The sequence below is a fragment of the Nyctibius grandis genome, chromosome 9 (assembly GCF_013368605.1).
Source record: "Nyctibius grandis isolate bNycGra1 chromosome 9, bNycGra1.pri, whole genome shotgun sequence".
Classification (NCBI taxonomy): Eukaryota; Metazoa; Chordata; class Aves; order Nyctibiiformes; family Nyctibiidae; genus Nyctibius; species Nyctibius grandis.
Window position 1 is genome coordinate 4,071,066 of NC_090666.1, and position 12,713 is coordinate 4,083,778.

General features: G+C 39.3%; 1 protein-coding gene across 1 annotated transcript in view; it reads left to right on the forward strand.

The window, feature by feature from the left end:
• The window catches only part of MFSD6 (major facilitator superfamily domain containing 6), a 29,028-nt gene that overhangs the window by 4,235 nt on the left and 12,080 nt on the right, over positions 1–12,713 (forward strand). The window contains exons 2-3 of the mRNA XM_068408202.1: positions 4,226–5,819; positions 11,177–11,274. Coding sequence (XP_068264303.1) covers positions 4,279–5,819; positions 11,177–11,274 — 1,639 coding nt within the window. The 5' untranslated portion in view covers positions 4,226–4,278. The remainder of the gene's footprint in view (positions 1–4,225; positions 5,820–11,176; positions 11,275–12,713) is intronic.

The window sequence follows — 12,713 nt, forward strand, 5'->3', positions numbered from 1 at the left end:
GCAGGGAAGTAGCCGTAGCTGTTTGTAGAAGATGACTGGATAAAAGACGTGTCGTAGATGTAAGGGTTTGAAAGTGGATTTTGACTTGCTGCTAGGTGTAAACCAGGCGGCAGCAGTCTGTATGAGGAAACTTAGAAAAAGTTTTCTGAGTAGTACTAACATAAAATGTAAGTAGTACTTACATAAAAAAATCCCGTCTGTGCAAAGCTTGAAGGAAGAGTGGTCTTGTGGTTAACACGTATATTCTTTATATCTGAGAAGAAGCGCATGCACTTGTGCATAAACAGGCTCAGAGCACGGGTGATCTTGCAGAGTAATCCCCAGTGTGAGAAAGCCGAGTCGGCCGCGAGCTTCCTGTGCAGCGGTGAGCGAGGGACTGACGCTCCTGGGCCTGTGCGATAGGATCACTGCTTGGGGGGAAGTGGGCAGTTCAGACTGTAATGAAGTCTTCTTCAGTTGTTGGCCATGTCAGGAGTGATGGGGTGATGAGGGAAGAAAGACTCGGTTCCCTGTTCTGAGGTCTTTAGTGGTTGGGAAACATAAACCTGTGGCAAGACAAAAGCTTGTTTGTCTATTGGAGGACGTATGACTACATCTGCTGTGCTGTCTGCGTGCTACGCCTCTTCCCTTCCCCTTTGCGGGGCTTTCTCGGGATCTTTGCAGAAGTTTCTTCCAGTTTGCGTGTTGGGGCTTTGTTGTCCGTGCACTTACCTAAGTTTAGGGAAGGTAGCTTCAAAACTGTTACTCCTGCTTTTCCGAGTGATGTTACCACCCTGCAACCCCTCTGGTCTCACTTGTCGCGGCTGGACTGATGACATTCAACAGGCCTCTACCAAAACTACGTGCTCTGTTCTGCCTCAAATGAGTTAAAATTTATATCCACGCTGAAATCCATTCTGTTTACTCCCTGAACCTTTCTTCCTCACTCCTGTTCTCTGTTGTTCATTTTTAACTTGCCAGTAGTGCTGTCTTCTGTCCTCCTACTGTCTTGTGGATCAGAAAAAGTTTTTGCAAAGTGAAGATACAGTATTTGAAGACTACGGTTAAAATAACCAGTAGGTAACTAGACTCTTCTCACTGCAAAGTAGGTTGTTTTTCCATCTGTTTGATTTGCTGCACATTCAGTCTCTGACTGGCATGGCTTTTTTGTCAGTAGAAGGAAAGCCCTGTAGACTATTAAGGTTTTTTGTAGATTTGTCAGTAACAGTATGACTTTGTTGGTTTTCTCATTTTCAGTCATTTATTTTTAGAATTTAAAAAATTGCTAAATAAAATCACTTTCAAAAACCCAACTCCTAAACAAACTAGTGATCAAAACATTAAAGAATGCCATATGGCTCCTACCAGTCTTGATGCTGTTATATTTCTGAAGAGTATATTCTGTGTTATTAATAATATTCAATGAAACACTCTTAGGGTGGGAAAACATTTACTGAAATTATTATGAAATATACACTTTTTGTAGCATTCTTAGCCAAGATGTTCTAGTCAAAATACTGGGAGTGTATCTTTTGGATTAATCCTTGCACACAGTGTGTTAGAAGAAGATGGATGCTGGGGCAGATGTAAGTTATGGAGTGGGGAAGAAGGTGCAGCAGCTCAAGTGTTTGAAGATAGCTGTATAACAATTTTTAATGTACCCACTACTCATACAACATACAAAATTGAAGTCCCCTTCCAATAGAAAAGGGAAACTGAATTAAAAAAGATTTAATACTAATTGCTCTAAAAGCCTTTGGCATAATTTATATGAAATCAGAGGGTTCAGAGCTCATATGTAGGGATAAGGAATATGGCTGCATTGTTTAAACCAGGATAATTTCAATTCATACTTGAAAAGAAGTTGTCCTGGTATCCGAGTGGTTAAAATGTGAGCTCTGTGTTGTCATGTCATGGGGACAGAGGAGGAAATTTATTCTTCAGAACTAAATGCTGTAAAGCTCTGGTACAGCTAGTAAGCAAGTTGCTGTAAGTAAGTGAGCGTACACTGGTTTTGGTAGGACACAGGAACAACACTGAAACCTCAGTTATGTCCCCTTGACATAAGTGGGGCCCTGCAGAAGTTCTGGAGTCTTTGTTGTCGCAGCAAGGGGGAAGGCATAAAGAAAATAAAAGCACAGATGATGACTGATCTAGTTTACTCATTAGAAGGATTTGTTTTATGGATATAGAAGCCAAAAATGAGCAAATGTATGAACAAAAAACCCCACAGTCCTTCCAACTGTTAGGTGGAAGTGGCTGACTTAACCAAAATTACAGGAGCTAACTAGACAGCTGCTGGTTTTTTGGTTCATGTGGCTTTTGATGGTAGCAGGTAAGAGCAAGAAGATATGTTTTCACATTTGACTGTTCCAACAACTTAATAAGGACTTTTTCTAATCTTTTGACACTTGAAATACTTTTTCTTAAAATTTGATTGTCTCTGAAGAACCTGGAGAAAAAAGCAGTCTGTGTGTATGTGCTGGCATTGTTTTGACTAACTTCTGACCTTGAATACATGAATATTAAAGGTTCCAAGATTTTTATGCAACCTTTTCTCCCTAAGTGAAACCAGAGATCCGCATAGCTAGTATCCCATATAAATGATATTTAAAAGTGAAAACACACACAAACCTTATGAGTGTTTGGGATTTTAATGATGGTATTTTTAGACTTGTCTGTCACTGAACTGTGTAAGATTTAGATTATTTTAATGGACTGTTGTTTTTAGGAGTATGCATAGCTTGTTCTGTCAGGTGTTATGTGTATGTTGGATCAGTAAGAAACAATTAATTTAACACACTTGTGAATGTTAAGAATCTCTACTGTTATTAGCCTTGCATCAGTTTGCAAATCCGTTGTCAGTATTTAAATAAATTCTGAATTATAAATAAATAATTTAAAGGCACTGGATGTATCAATGCCTGTCTAATTTTAAGGGGATGATACTGTGCTTTCAGTTGAGTTTTGAAAGACTGTGATTTCATTGGAGCTCTTCTAGTGGGAATAAAGTGCAAAAAAGTAATTCACATTCCTAGAGAAGATACTCCCGATGATAAATTGAGTGCTTTTAGAGAAATTTCAGGTTCTTCTGGAATAAAATGCTCTTTTCAAATATTGGTCCTTGAAAAGGTTCCTGTGGGACAGTAACACTAATCCAAACACCAAAGGGATGACAAAACCAAAATATATTAAATGCTCAACTCATAATGAACACGAGATAATCTTCCTAGGTTCAATTTACAGATATTAATATGGCAAAAATAGTTGCCTAATATAATGATTTCGAGCTGGTAGTCTGCTGGCAGAGGTTTTTTTTATTCCTTGAAAGGAAAGCTGGTAGCTAGCTTAGCTTATTAGAATGGTTTGTTGTTTTTAATGTGAAAGCTGGTTGGTCAAATCAAAGTGTAGGTAGTGGTGAATTTATTTTTGTGTTGCTTGTCAGTTTTGCAGTCTTTTACTTCTGCAAAGGGTAAGTCTGGGCAGCTGCAGTACGGTTATCTCCCAATCCACCTTTCTTCAATTTCAGTATTTGACTTGAAGAGATCATTGTAGGGCCTGTACTTATTTTCTGTCCCTGTGTTTCTTTGCTCCCAGGTCTTTGACGCCTTTGAGTTTATTATCCTAATTTTCAGGGTCCCTTGTTTTAAATTTAAAGCCCTATCCTAACTCCCACGTCTCTTACCATTCAGCCTAGGAGCTCAAGCCTCCCACCAGTTGCTGCTGTGGTTGTGGAAATTGATGAACCCTTTGAAGGCCATCATGAGGCTTCAGATAATAATTTGATTTGATAATTAAAAAAACCCACAGATATATATGTGGCTGCAGTATTTAATTATGAAATCATGGCTATCCTTTGGTGTAGTAGGGAATACTGGAAATAAAAGCAGTTAGCCTTGGGGGAGAAAAGGCAACTTGAAAGAAGAGACTTGCAAATGCTAGCACTTAATTGCCACAGTAACTTTGAATGTATAAATTATTCTCTGTCCTAAACATGGAAGATGTTTTATTGCACAATATTAAAGCTGCTGTTGGGAGAACTTCACAGAATTGGTCATAAAACACTTTTTTATTGATGCTACCATGTACCAATAGTCTAGACAAATGGCCTTCCCCACCCTGATATTGTATTTATAGCTCAGGAATGTCACTTATAAAAAAGAAGCTGTCCTCATCCTTGATGACTGGCGTTGCAGGTCTGTTCCCATGTGGTACCTTAACTGTGTTGTGTTTTATTTGTTCGCAGGGTAGCCCAAGTTCCTTGAGAGTGCGCTAGATATTGGATGCTTGAGGTAAACCATGGCAGCTGATGATAAGGTTGCCATTCTAACTGACGATGAAGAAGAACAGAAGAGAAAGTATGTGCTTGCTGATCCTTTCAATGGCATTTCCAAGGATCAAGACTTGCCACCCCAGAATGAATCCCCTTCGACGGAGGCAACCACTGTCCCAGATGAAGAGCTAGATTGGTTAGAGAAGCACTGCGTGAAAATAAACAACGATCTTCTGATCTCAAAGGTCTTTTATTTTTTCTTCTATTCTGCATATGGCTCGCTCTACCCCTTGCTGCCTGTGTATTACAAGCAGCTGGGTATGACACCCAGTCAGAGCGGACTTCTGGTGGGCATCAGGTACTTTATAGAGTTTTGCAGTGCTCCTTTCTGGGGAGTGGTGGCAGATCGCTTCAAGAAAGGGAAGATCGTCCTCCTCTTTTCGCTTCTGTGCTGGGTTTTATTTAACCTGGGGATTGGATTTGTTAGACCAGCCACCTTACGATGTGTACCAAAGGGCCTTCCCCCCGCACACCCCACCAATGCAAGCAGCCTTTTAACACTTCCGCAAAATGCCTCGATGTCGTCTCCGCTAATCACAGTGAGTACTGCATCCCCAAAAGTTCGTGGGAAGAGAGACCTGATCACTTCCAGACCAGTCACTTTGGAAACAACAGGGACAGCTAATCCTGAAATAACATTCCTGTTACCTACGCAGAGCAATGATGTGGAGTTTGTCTTGGAAAACGGTACCCATTCTATTTTGAAAAACACCACCACTAGCTCTGTCTCGCTAGGGAACGCGACTCCAAGTACCACCCCAGCTGCCATCACCACAAAGCCGATGCCTTCTGACCAAGCTGTGCTCGTTTATGATCAACAAGAAGTAGAAGCCATCTTTCTACTCATTCTGCTGGTTGTCATAATAGGAGAATTTTTCAGTGCTTCCTCTGTTACTATTGTGGACACCGTAACACTGCAGTACCTCGGCAAACACAGGGACCGGTATGGATTGCAGCGTATGTGGGGGTCTCTGGGCTGGGGGCTGGCCATGCTCTCTGTGGGAATCGGCATTGACTATACCCATACAGAAGTTGTCATTGAAGGTCAAGGATGTAAAGCTCCTGAGTACAAGAACTACAGGATAGTTTTCATTGTTTTTGGTGTTCTGATGACAATGGCATTAATTGTGGCTACCCAGTTTCGATTTCATTACGCGCACTTCAAGCAAGAGGAAAACAAGAGAAAAGAGGTAGAAATCTCACAGGTGGACAGAAATGCCTCCAACGAATCCTCCGATAACACTCCTACAAGTCTGAGCCAGTCACAGTCTTTCAGTTTTTGGGACCTAATAAAACTGTTGTGTAGTATCCAGTACAGCTCAGTGCTCTTCGTGGCGTGGTTCATGGGGTTTGGATATGGCTTTGTGTTCACCTTTCTTTACTGGCACTTGGAAGACCTGAACGGCACCACCACTCTCTTTGGAGTTTGTTCTGTGCTCAGTCATGTGTCTGAGCTGACTGCCTACTTCTTCAGCCACAAATTGATTGAATTGGTTGGTCATATCAGGTAAGATGTTGGCAATCATTAAAGAGCTATACAAAAAACACTGAATTTGAGGCCTAGCCTTGTGTTACAAAGTGAAATTCAAGTTAATCATTTTGTTTTAAAGTTCCTCCTCAGTTGCATAGCTTGCCTGATGGAGTTTATTATTATTATTTTAGGAGTTGAAAGTGCCCTGAAATGCTTCCTTTGCGTTTTAGTTGCATCTTAGTATGTGCATTATGCCTGGCACCATAACCTTTTGCATATGGTTCCAGAAGACATCCTAGTTCACTGATGCAAGGCTCTGTTAGAGATCTTTACAAATCGCCACCCGCTCAGGGATTGTCTGTTTTGACATATGAATACCATTAATTTTACAGCTTTTTTCCTGAAGAGTAGCAGCGTTTTGGAAGCCTGCTTTAGTTTGCTTCTCCTTGTGGGGCAGTTCTTTGCCCCCACAGGAGCTTGGAAAGGTGTCATTTGCACGCTGAGAGGGGAGGAGGATGAGATGAAGCAGCGAGGTGAGCACCTCCTGTGCACATGCCCTCATAATCAGACTCGGGGTGTTGGCAGAATGAGGTTGCAGCCTGGCAGTGTCACTTATGGGTTCAGTTCCTTGCTCTCTTCCTTTGGTTGCAACTGCACGTGTCAGCTACTGAAGTGAGGTGGCTGTGCAGGGCTTCTGTAGTGTTTGCCTTGTGTAAGGGAAACTGATTACTTCCAGCATGTTAGGGAACACTGTTTCCCACTAAATTCACAACTGACTTAATTTCTGTGTATTCTAAATCCCTTCACTACTCTCTAATAACAGCTCAGAGGGGGAAAGATAAGGGGGGAATCTGAGTTAATGAAGTCGTAGAGGGTTTTTTTAATATTTACTCAGGTCCTCTGTGCAACTGAGCACAGAGCTCTGTGTGCTGTTAGTGTCATGTCTTTTCCAAATGCCCTGTTTATAGTCATACAGTCATCGAGATGTAAGTATTTTTTAAGCTGTCTGCACTGTTCTTTTTGTGGATTCTGTTCTGTGGTTTTGATCTTTCGGGTTTTTTTTGGTTTTGCTTTTATTGGGATGAGTTTTTGATTCATTTGACCTCTACTAAAAATGTTTGAGATGCTTAGCACAGTAATTTGAGAGATTACTTAAAAGATTTTTTTTTAATCTTCCTTTAAACTGAGGAGGATCTCTTTACTTTGAATCAGTCTCTTAATCTCTGAATGTGACAGTAATTAGCATGAGAAGATATGACACCATGCATGCAAAGACTGGAGGAAGGACGTGATGATGGAGGAGTGGTGAGAACAGATCACAATCTTGCTAGCTAAAGATAGCTTGGGTATGCTCTTTCAATGTATGTTGTTATAGTACAAAATTCAGGCTTGGACTTCAAATAGAGAAAGAATGAAAACCAAAAGAATGGTAGGCTTGTGAGTAAGATGAAATAGAAGGGGACAGGCGCATTGGCCAGTAAAAAGATGATGTACAGGATTAATTCCTCTCTGTTTTTCTACTTTGCACTAAGACTATGAAGCCAAGATTGGATGAAGATTACGTTGTTAAAACACTAGCTCCTATTTGCAATGAAACAACATTCTTTAGACCTATACCTGGGAAATGCATATTAGTCATATTTTAATGTTATCTAGTGTTTATTTGTACTTAGTCATCACAGTTTGAGCTGTCTCCTGGTTGCCTTTCTTCTTGTACTTTTTGAACTTTGTATAATGCATGATTCAAGAGGAGGCAAACTTTTTTTCTTTTAAGAAGAGGAATGTATAGTTCATAGCTCATATTCTTCGATAGTTCTGTATATGTCTGCTGCCTTATAGTACGGATACTCTTTCTCCCATTAATAAGAACCAATAGCCTTCAACTATATACCCTTCTTGGAACTGTCTTAGCCAGAAGCATTTGGGATCAGTATTTTATATATATTTTTTTTTTTAATAGCTGAAAATTCCTTGCTTACTGTTTTGGCATAAAAGCAGTTACATGTTTATGGGAATTCTGGTGTAAGGTCTTGTATGAAATAAGACAGAAGTACCTCTTAATCCACAGCTAGCTGTGGGTATTTCACAGGGTATTTCACTGTTAGAGGGAAGGTGACTTGATATCCGTTTCTGGTAAGACGACTTCAGTGCTGAGGTTGTCTCACCTTCCATTGACTTCTGTCACTAATGTTTTTTTTAAAAAAAAAAAAAAATTAAAAGGGTATTTGCACTCTTTCTTCTGGGTTAGACTCCTAGATGTAGTCAGTCTTTCTGCATTATTTATTCAAACATCATCATTCAATCTTTCGTTCCTGTCCTAATTCTTTGTAGACAGGCATGAGTACCAGAATTGCATGCACTGTCACAGTAGCAGGAAAAAATGCTATTGACTGTCCTTCGTAGAACTACAAGAAAACAGACTTTACACCCTTGTCAGATAGAAGCTCAGTTTTCCTTTTCTAGCCTTGTAAACCTTTCTGTTTCTACCACTGTATGTGTTGGCACGTAAGATCCTTACCGCATTTTGAAACCTATTCTGTTTTCACAGTTGGTTTTTTTTTTAACTAATACTCAAATTATTGTCCAAGGATTTGAAGCATGACCATACTAAATATGTGCTGATTAAAATGCCTAATTTCTGACTTCATTAGCTTTACTGTTCATACACACGTGCACTGCTAGTGTTTCTAACATTGTATATTAGCAGGTCACTAGATGAATCTGGAGTAACGACGGTGATCTGTTCAGCTAGAAAGTTGTTCTGTCATTGTACAGATTTATCAGGTGAGGCAATATTGTAGATGTTAGAGGGTATTTTTTGTCTTGCCTCCTCCAGTTAAAAAAAGTCATCAGAAAGTGTGGTGAAGTTCACAGGTTCTTTGAGAGGATATTGCGACAGAAAGGTGTACAGAGCTGGCTATCAAATATTAAGACACCGTTGTTGAATCGTATCCTGTGTAGAAGCACCTATAACTGCGATTGAGTTTAGGAAGGTGATGTTAATCTCTGGAAATAACCTCCTCCTTGAGGTTAAGCTTGAATGTGTTTGTCTGACCACAATTCCAGCATGTGAGTTTTTATAGGAAGTAGAGACTGGTAGTCACGGCTGTAAACAGCCTAGTCTCCTTAACATAAATATAGATTTAGTGCTTTAAATGTTTAACCTGTAAAATGAATATGGTGTCTCTGTGGATACTGCTTATAGGGTTCATAAGGACCATCTGTTTGCATTATCCATTTAGGTCTGATAAAGAGCCTAAGTGATTATTATAAATAAATTTTTGAAAAGACTCTAAATACACAGAAGCTCTCCTGTGACGTACCTCTCCAAAAGCATAATTATAGAAATCTTCATAAACTGTAATTTACCTAAAACTCTGTACATATTCTAACAAATTAAAAGGTAGAACCTGACTAAATTGCTGCTCTTAAACTCTGAATCCAGGTCTTTCTGCAAGCGTAACATGGCGGAAGAGCACAGGTAGCTGAGTGTGTTAGTGGTGATGGAAAAACTATGAAGTAGGAGGAGACCTTTTCACATCTCTGGTCTGGCTGTTATGGGGAACAGCTGAGATGGGAAGAAAGTTCTTGGTGCACAGGCAAAGTTTTTGCTGGGCAAAAGGGAAATTAAGCTGACAAGAACTGGTTCTGAACAGAGCTGGGCACATCTGTACTGCTCATGAGGAAAAACAGGTATATGGGGAGGTGATTCCTTTGTATCCCCAAGAGTGTGCATCACCCTGGGCCTTACTAGTAGGGAAATGAAGACAGGAGCCTGCAGACCTTGTATGTTTGCTTACCTTCTGTGCCGAATGTATCCTAATACACTTCAGAAATGGGATTGTACATAAGAGTTACATTAAGTTGTGGCTATGAAAGGAACTATGTTATTTGTTTGGAACAAAAGGCATTAATTAGAGGGGGAGAAGAAATTTATGATGCATGGTGCAAAGAACAAGTTTGTTCTCTTTATTGTATAATACCAAACTTTTTCATGGCTTCCCATGTTTTCTTCAATGAATGCTGGGGCTTGTGTTGCCTAAAGGCAGCTTAAACCAGCTATTCATGAGCCTTACATGCATCTGGAAGCAACACAGCTTGGTCTGATGTGTGACTGGTGTGGGGGAACTTCCTTCAAGCTCACCCAACTTGCTGAAAGTAAAATATATTGTTTTCTGTAAATCCATGTTGTTGTGAAATGCACGGACCTGTGTTTATAGTTTGGAATGGTTTTTTGGATATCACTGACATGATGAAAACCACGGTACTGGTATTTTAGCTGTCAACATGTGTATTTGGAGACCTCAAATGTTAACAAGATGCTGCGTTTTTATGATTGCATCTCACTCTAGATTTTTCAGTGGCTATGTGCCATTTAATTAAATCTCCATGTGCTTTTGTAGAATAACTAGCTAAAAAGCACAAAGAATAACGAGCCCTTTCTCAGTGCCTGTACTTACACCGTAATTATCAATTGCATTTATTTCATTTGTGCCAAACTGGGGGTCAACCAAGAAGCCATGTTTGGACAATAAATAATCCTTGTCCCTGAAAAAAAATCTTTAAAGGTTGCAATAGCATCATTTCTCAAGCTAAAAACATGTTCTGAATTAAGTCTTTGTTTCCTAAGATCCATCTAACAGTAAGAGAAAGATAGCTGGATGAATAAGCACCCCAGAGGTAAGCTAAGCTAAATCTGAAATCTGGCAGGGAAAAGTCGTCAGGTTAAACGTGCAATGGGAAATGCACTGCACAAATAGTCTTTGTGCTTCATTGTTTAAAAACTGTTACAGAGCTTTTTTTCTCTTCATTCTGAGATGCAGCATCTGCTGCTTTTCAACAGGATGGTTAAGTTTTATCCTGAGGCATGTTATTATAAACCATATTGCTTCTGTGGGATGTGTTCTGAGCAGTTTGCAGATAATGGGACTATAAACTTATATTAATTGGGGTAAAATTAATTCATCTAATACAAACCTGCACCAGACTTATATGAAAATGAATCTCTGAATGATCAGAAAATAAGATTGTTTGGAAGGGATGTTGAATGTGCTTAGAAATGGTCTCCCTGAAATACAACCCTGTGTAGAGCGTGCCATGGAACTACAGAGCTTAGTTAGAAGCTCAGAGGCCCTGCTGTCCCTTTGAAATTTTTTTCCATTAGGATTTTGAAGAGAGTCTTAACTTTAGCCTCAGATTGAATGTGTGTTCGGAGAGGGCAAAAGGAGAGTTTACGTTTGGGTGCTGGACTTAAAGAATGTATTTTGTGTTGAGCAAATGCTTTAGACTGGCAAACTGTACATGTGCAAATGATTTCTGAAGCAGTAAGGTGTAACATACCAAAACAGGAAAGTGCAAACTGTCCTGACTTCTCTTCTCCTTACTTCCTTTAGAGTGCTCTATATTGGTCTTGCCTGTAATACAGCTCGATACATTTACATCTCGTACCTGGAAAACGCCTGGACTGTTCTTCCGATGGAAGTACTTCAAGGTAAGACAGTGCAGTAATGCCCTTCCAGGATAAGATCAGGTGCTTACATTTATCTTGGTTTCAAGTGAACTGTGATTAAGTAAAAATCTGTCATTTCTCTTATTTTTTTTTTACCACAAATATCCCAGAATACCCAGGTTCATAAAACATTACCATTTATCTTGGGAAATGTTTGACGTCAAAAGGGTGGGTTTGCATTTGATTGTGCACAGCTCTGTGTTTATTCAAACAGAACTGTGTGAGACCAACACACCCTTTAACTAAACAGAGGGAAGCATGAGCTGGGGTACACACCTACTGCAAATCCTGTTTGGTGGTAAATGTGAACTTCATTAAATGCAAAAGGTCGTGGTTCTTGAAAGGATGCTGTAAAAAAGAAAAGAAAAAAGTCATTCTGTCTCTGTTAAAATATTTTGTAGTTTTTCAGTGGTATTGTTTGATCAATACCTTTCGACTAGAGAATTTTCTTAATAGCTAGAGAGCAATTTCTTTCAATAGCTTTGTCTGTGCTAATAGAGCTTCTTTAAGATACTTGCCCTTTAATTATATTAGCAGGACAGAGCTGTGGTCTATGAAAGATAATTTGAGCCCCATTTTCAAGGCGTGTTGTCAGAGAAATCTGTAAGATCTTCATTGCAATGTTGAAGTATAAATTGTTCTAACTTAAATTCTACAACATTTTTTCGTATCTTCGTAGCGGGTATCACTTCTCAAAACCAGGAAAAATCTAAACTATTTTACTTTCTGTTTCTTCAGTGTTTGAAGAATACTTAAGTATTTGGGTTTGCAAGCTTGCAAGAGAATGGTTAATTTAAATGCAGAAAATGTTTTCCCTGCCTTTAAAAATAATTGTACTATCTTTGTTAAAGCCAGTATTTTGGCTTTATACAGTACTACTTAGAAGATTTTCCCCAGATTATACTTAGAAGTTTTATTCTTCTGTGTCCAGAATAATTTGAATTTGCATTAACCTTTTCTACTATATTTACAGAAATCTTTGTAAGGTGGTTTTTAACTTGAGTTATAAAATGCCATTGGAGAGCACTGTGTAGATCGCTACGTATTCGTAGAAAGAGATCTGTTTGTGGCCCAGCTTCTTCTCTCCCTGCTAAGAAAAACTGTCTATTGTATTACAACTGCCACAACAGCAAGCTTCTGAATTTTGTTATTAAAAAAACCCTGAACCACAACTATTGAATTGATACTTCATCATTCATAACGACTGTTAAAATATGAAAATGCTGCAAAGAACCTGAAGAATGCATATGTGTTATACTCTTGTCTGGTTAAACAACTAGGGGGGACAAACGATGAATACAAAGCTTTGGATATTACCTTCTAGGTAATCCTGTTTCAAAGACACCTCAACTCAAAATTGAGGAAAAAAACTTGTGTCTCAACAATACAGCCATGAGTTTGTGCCTGGAAGCATCCTATAG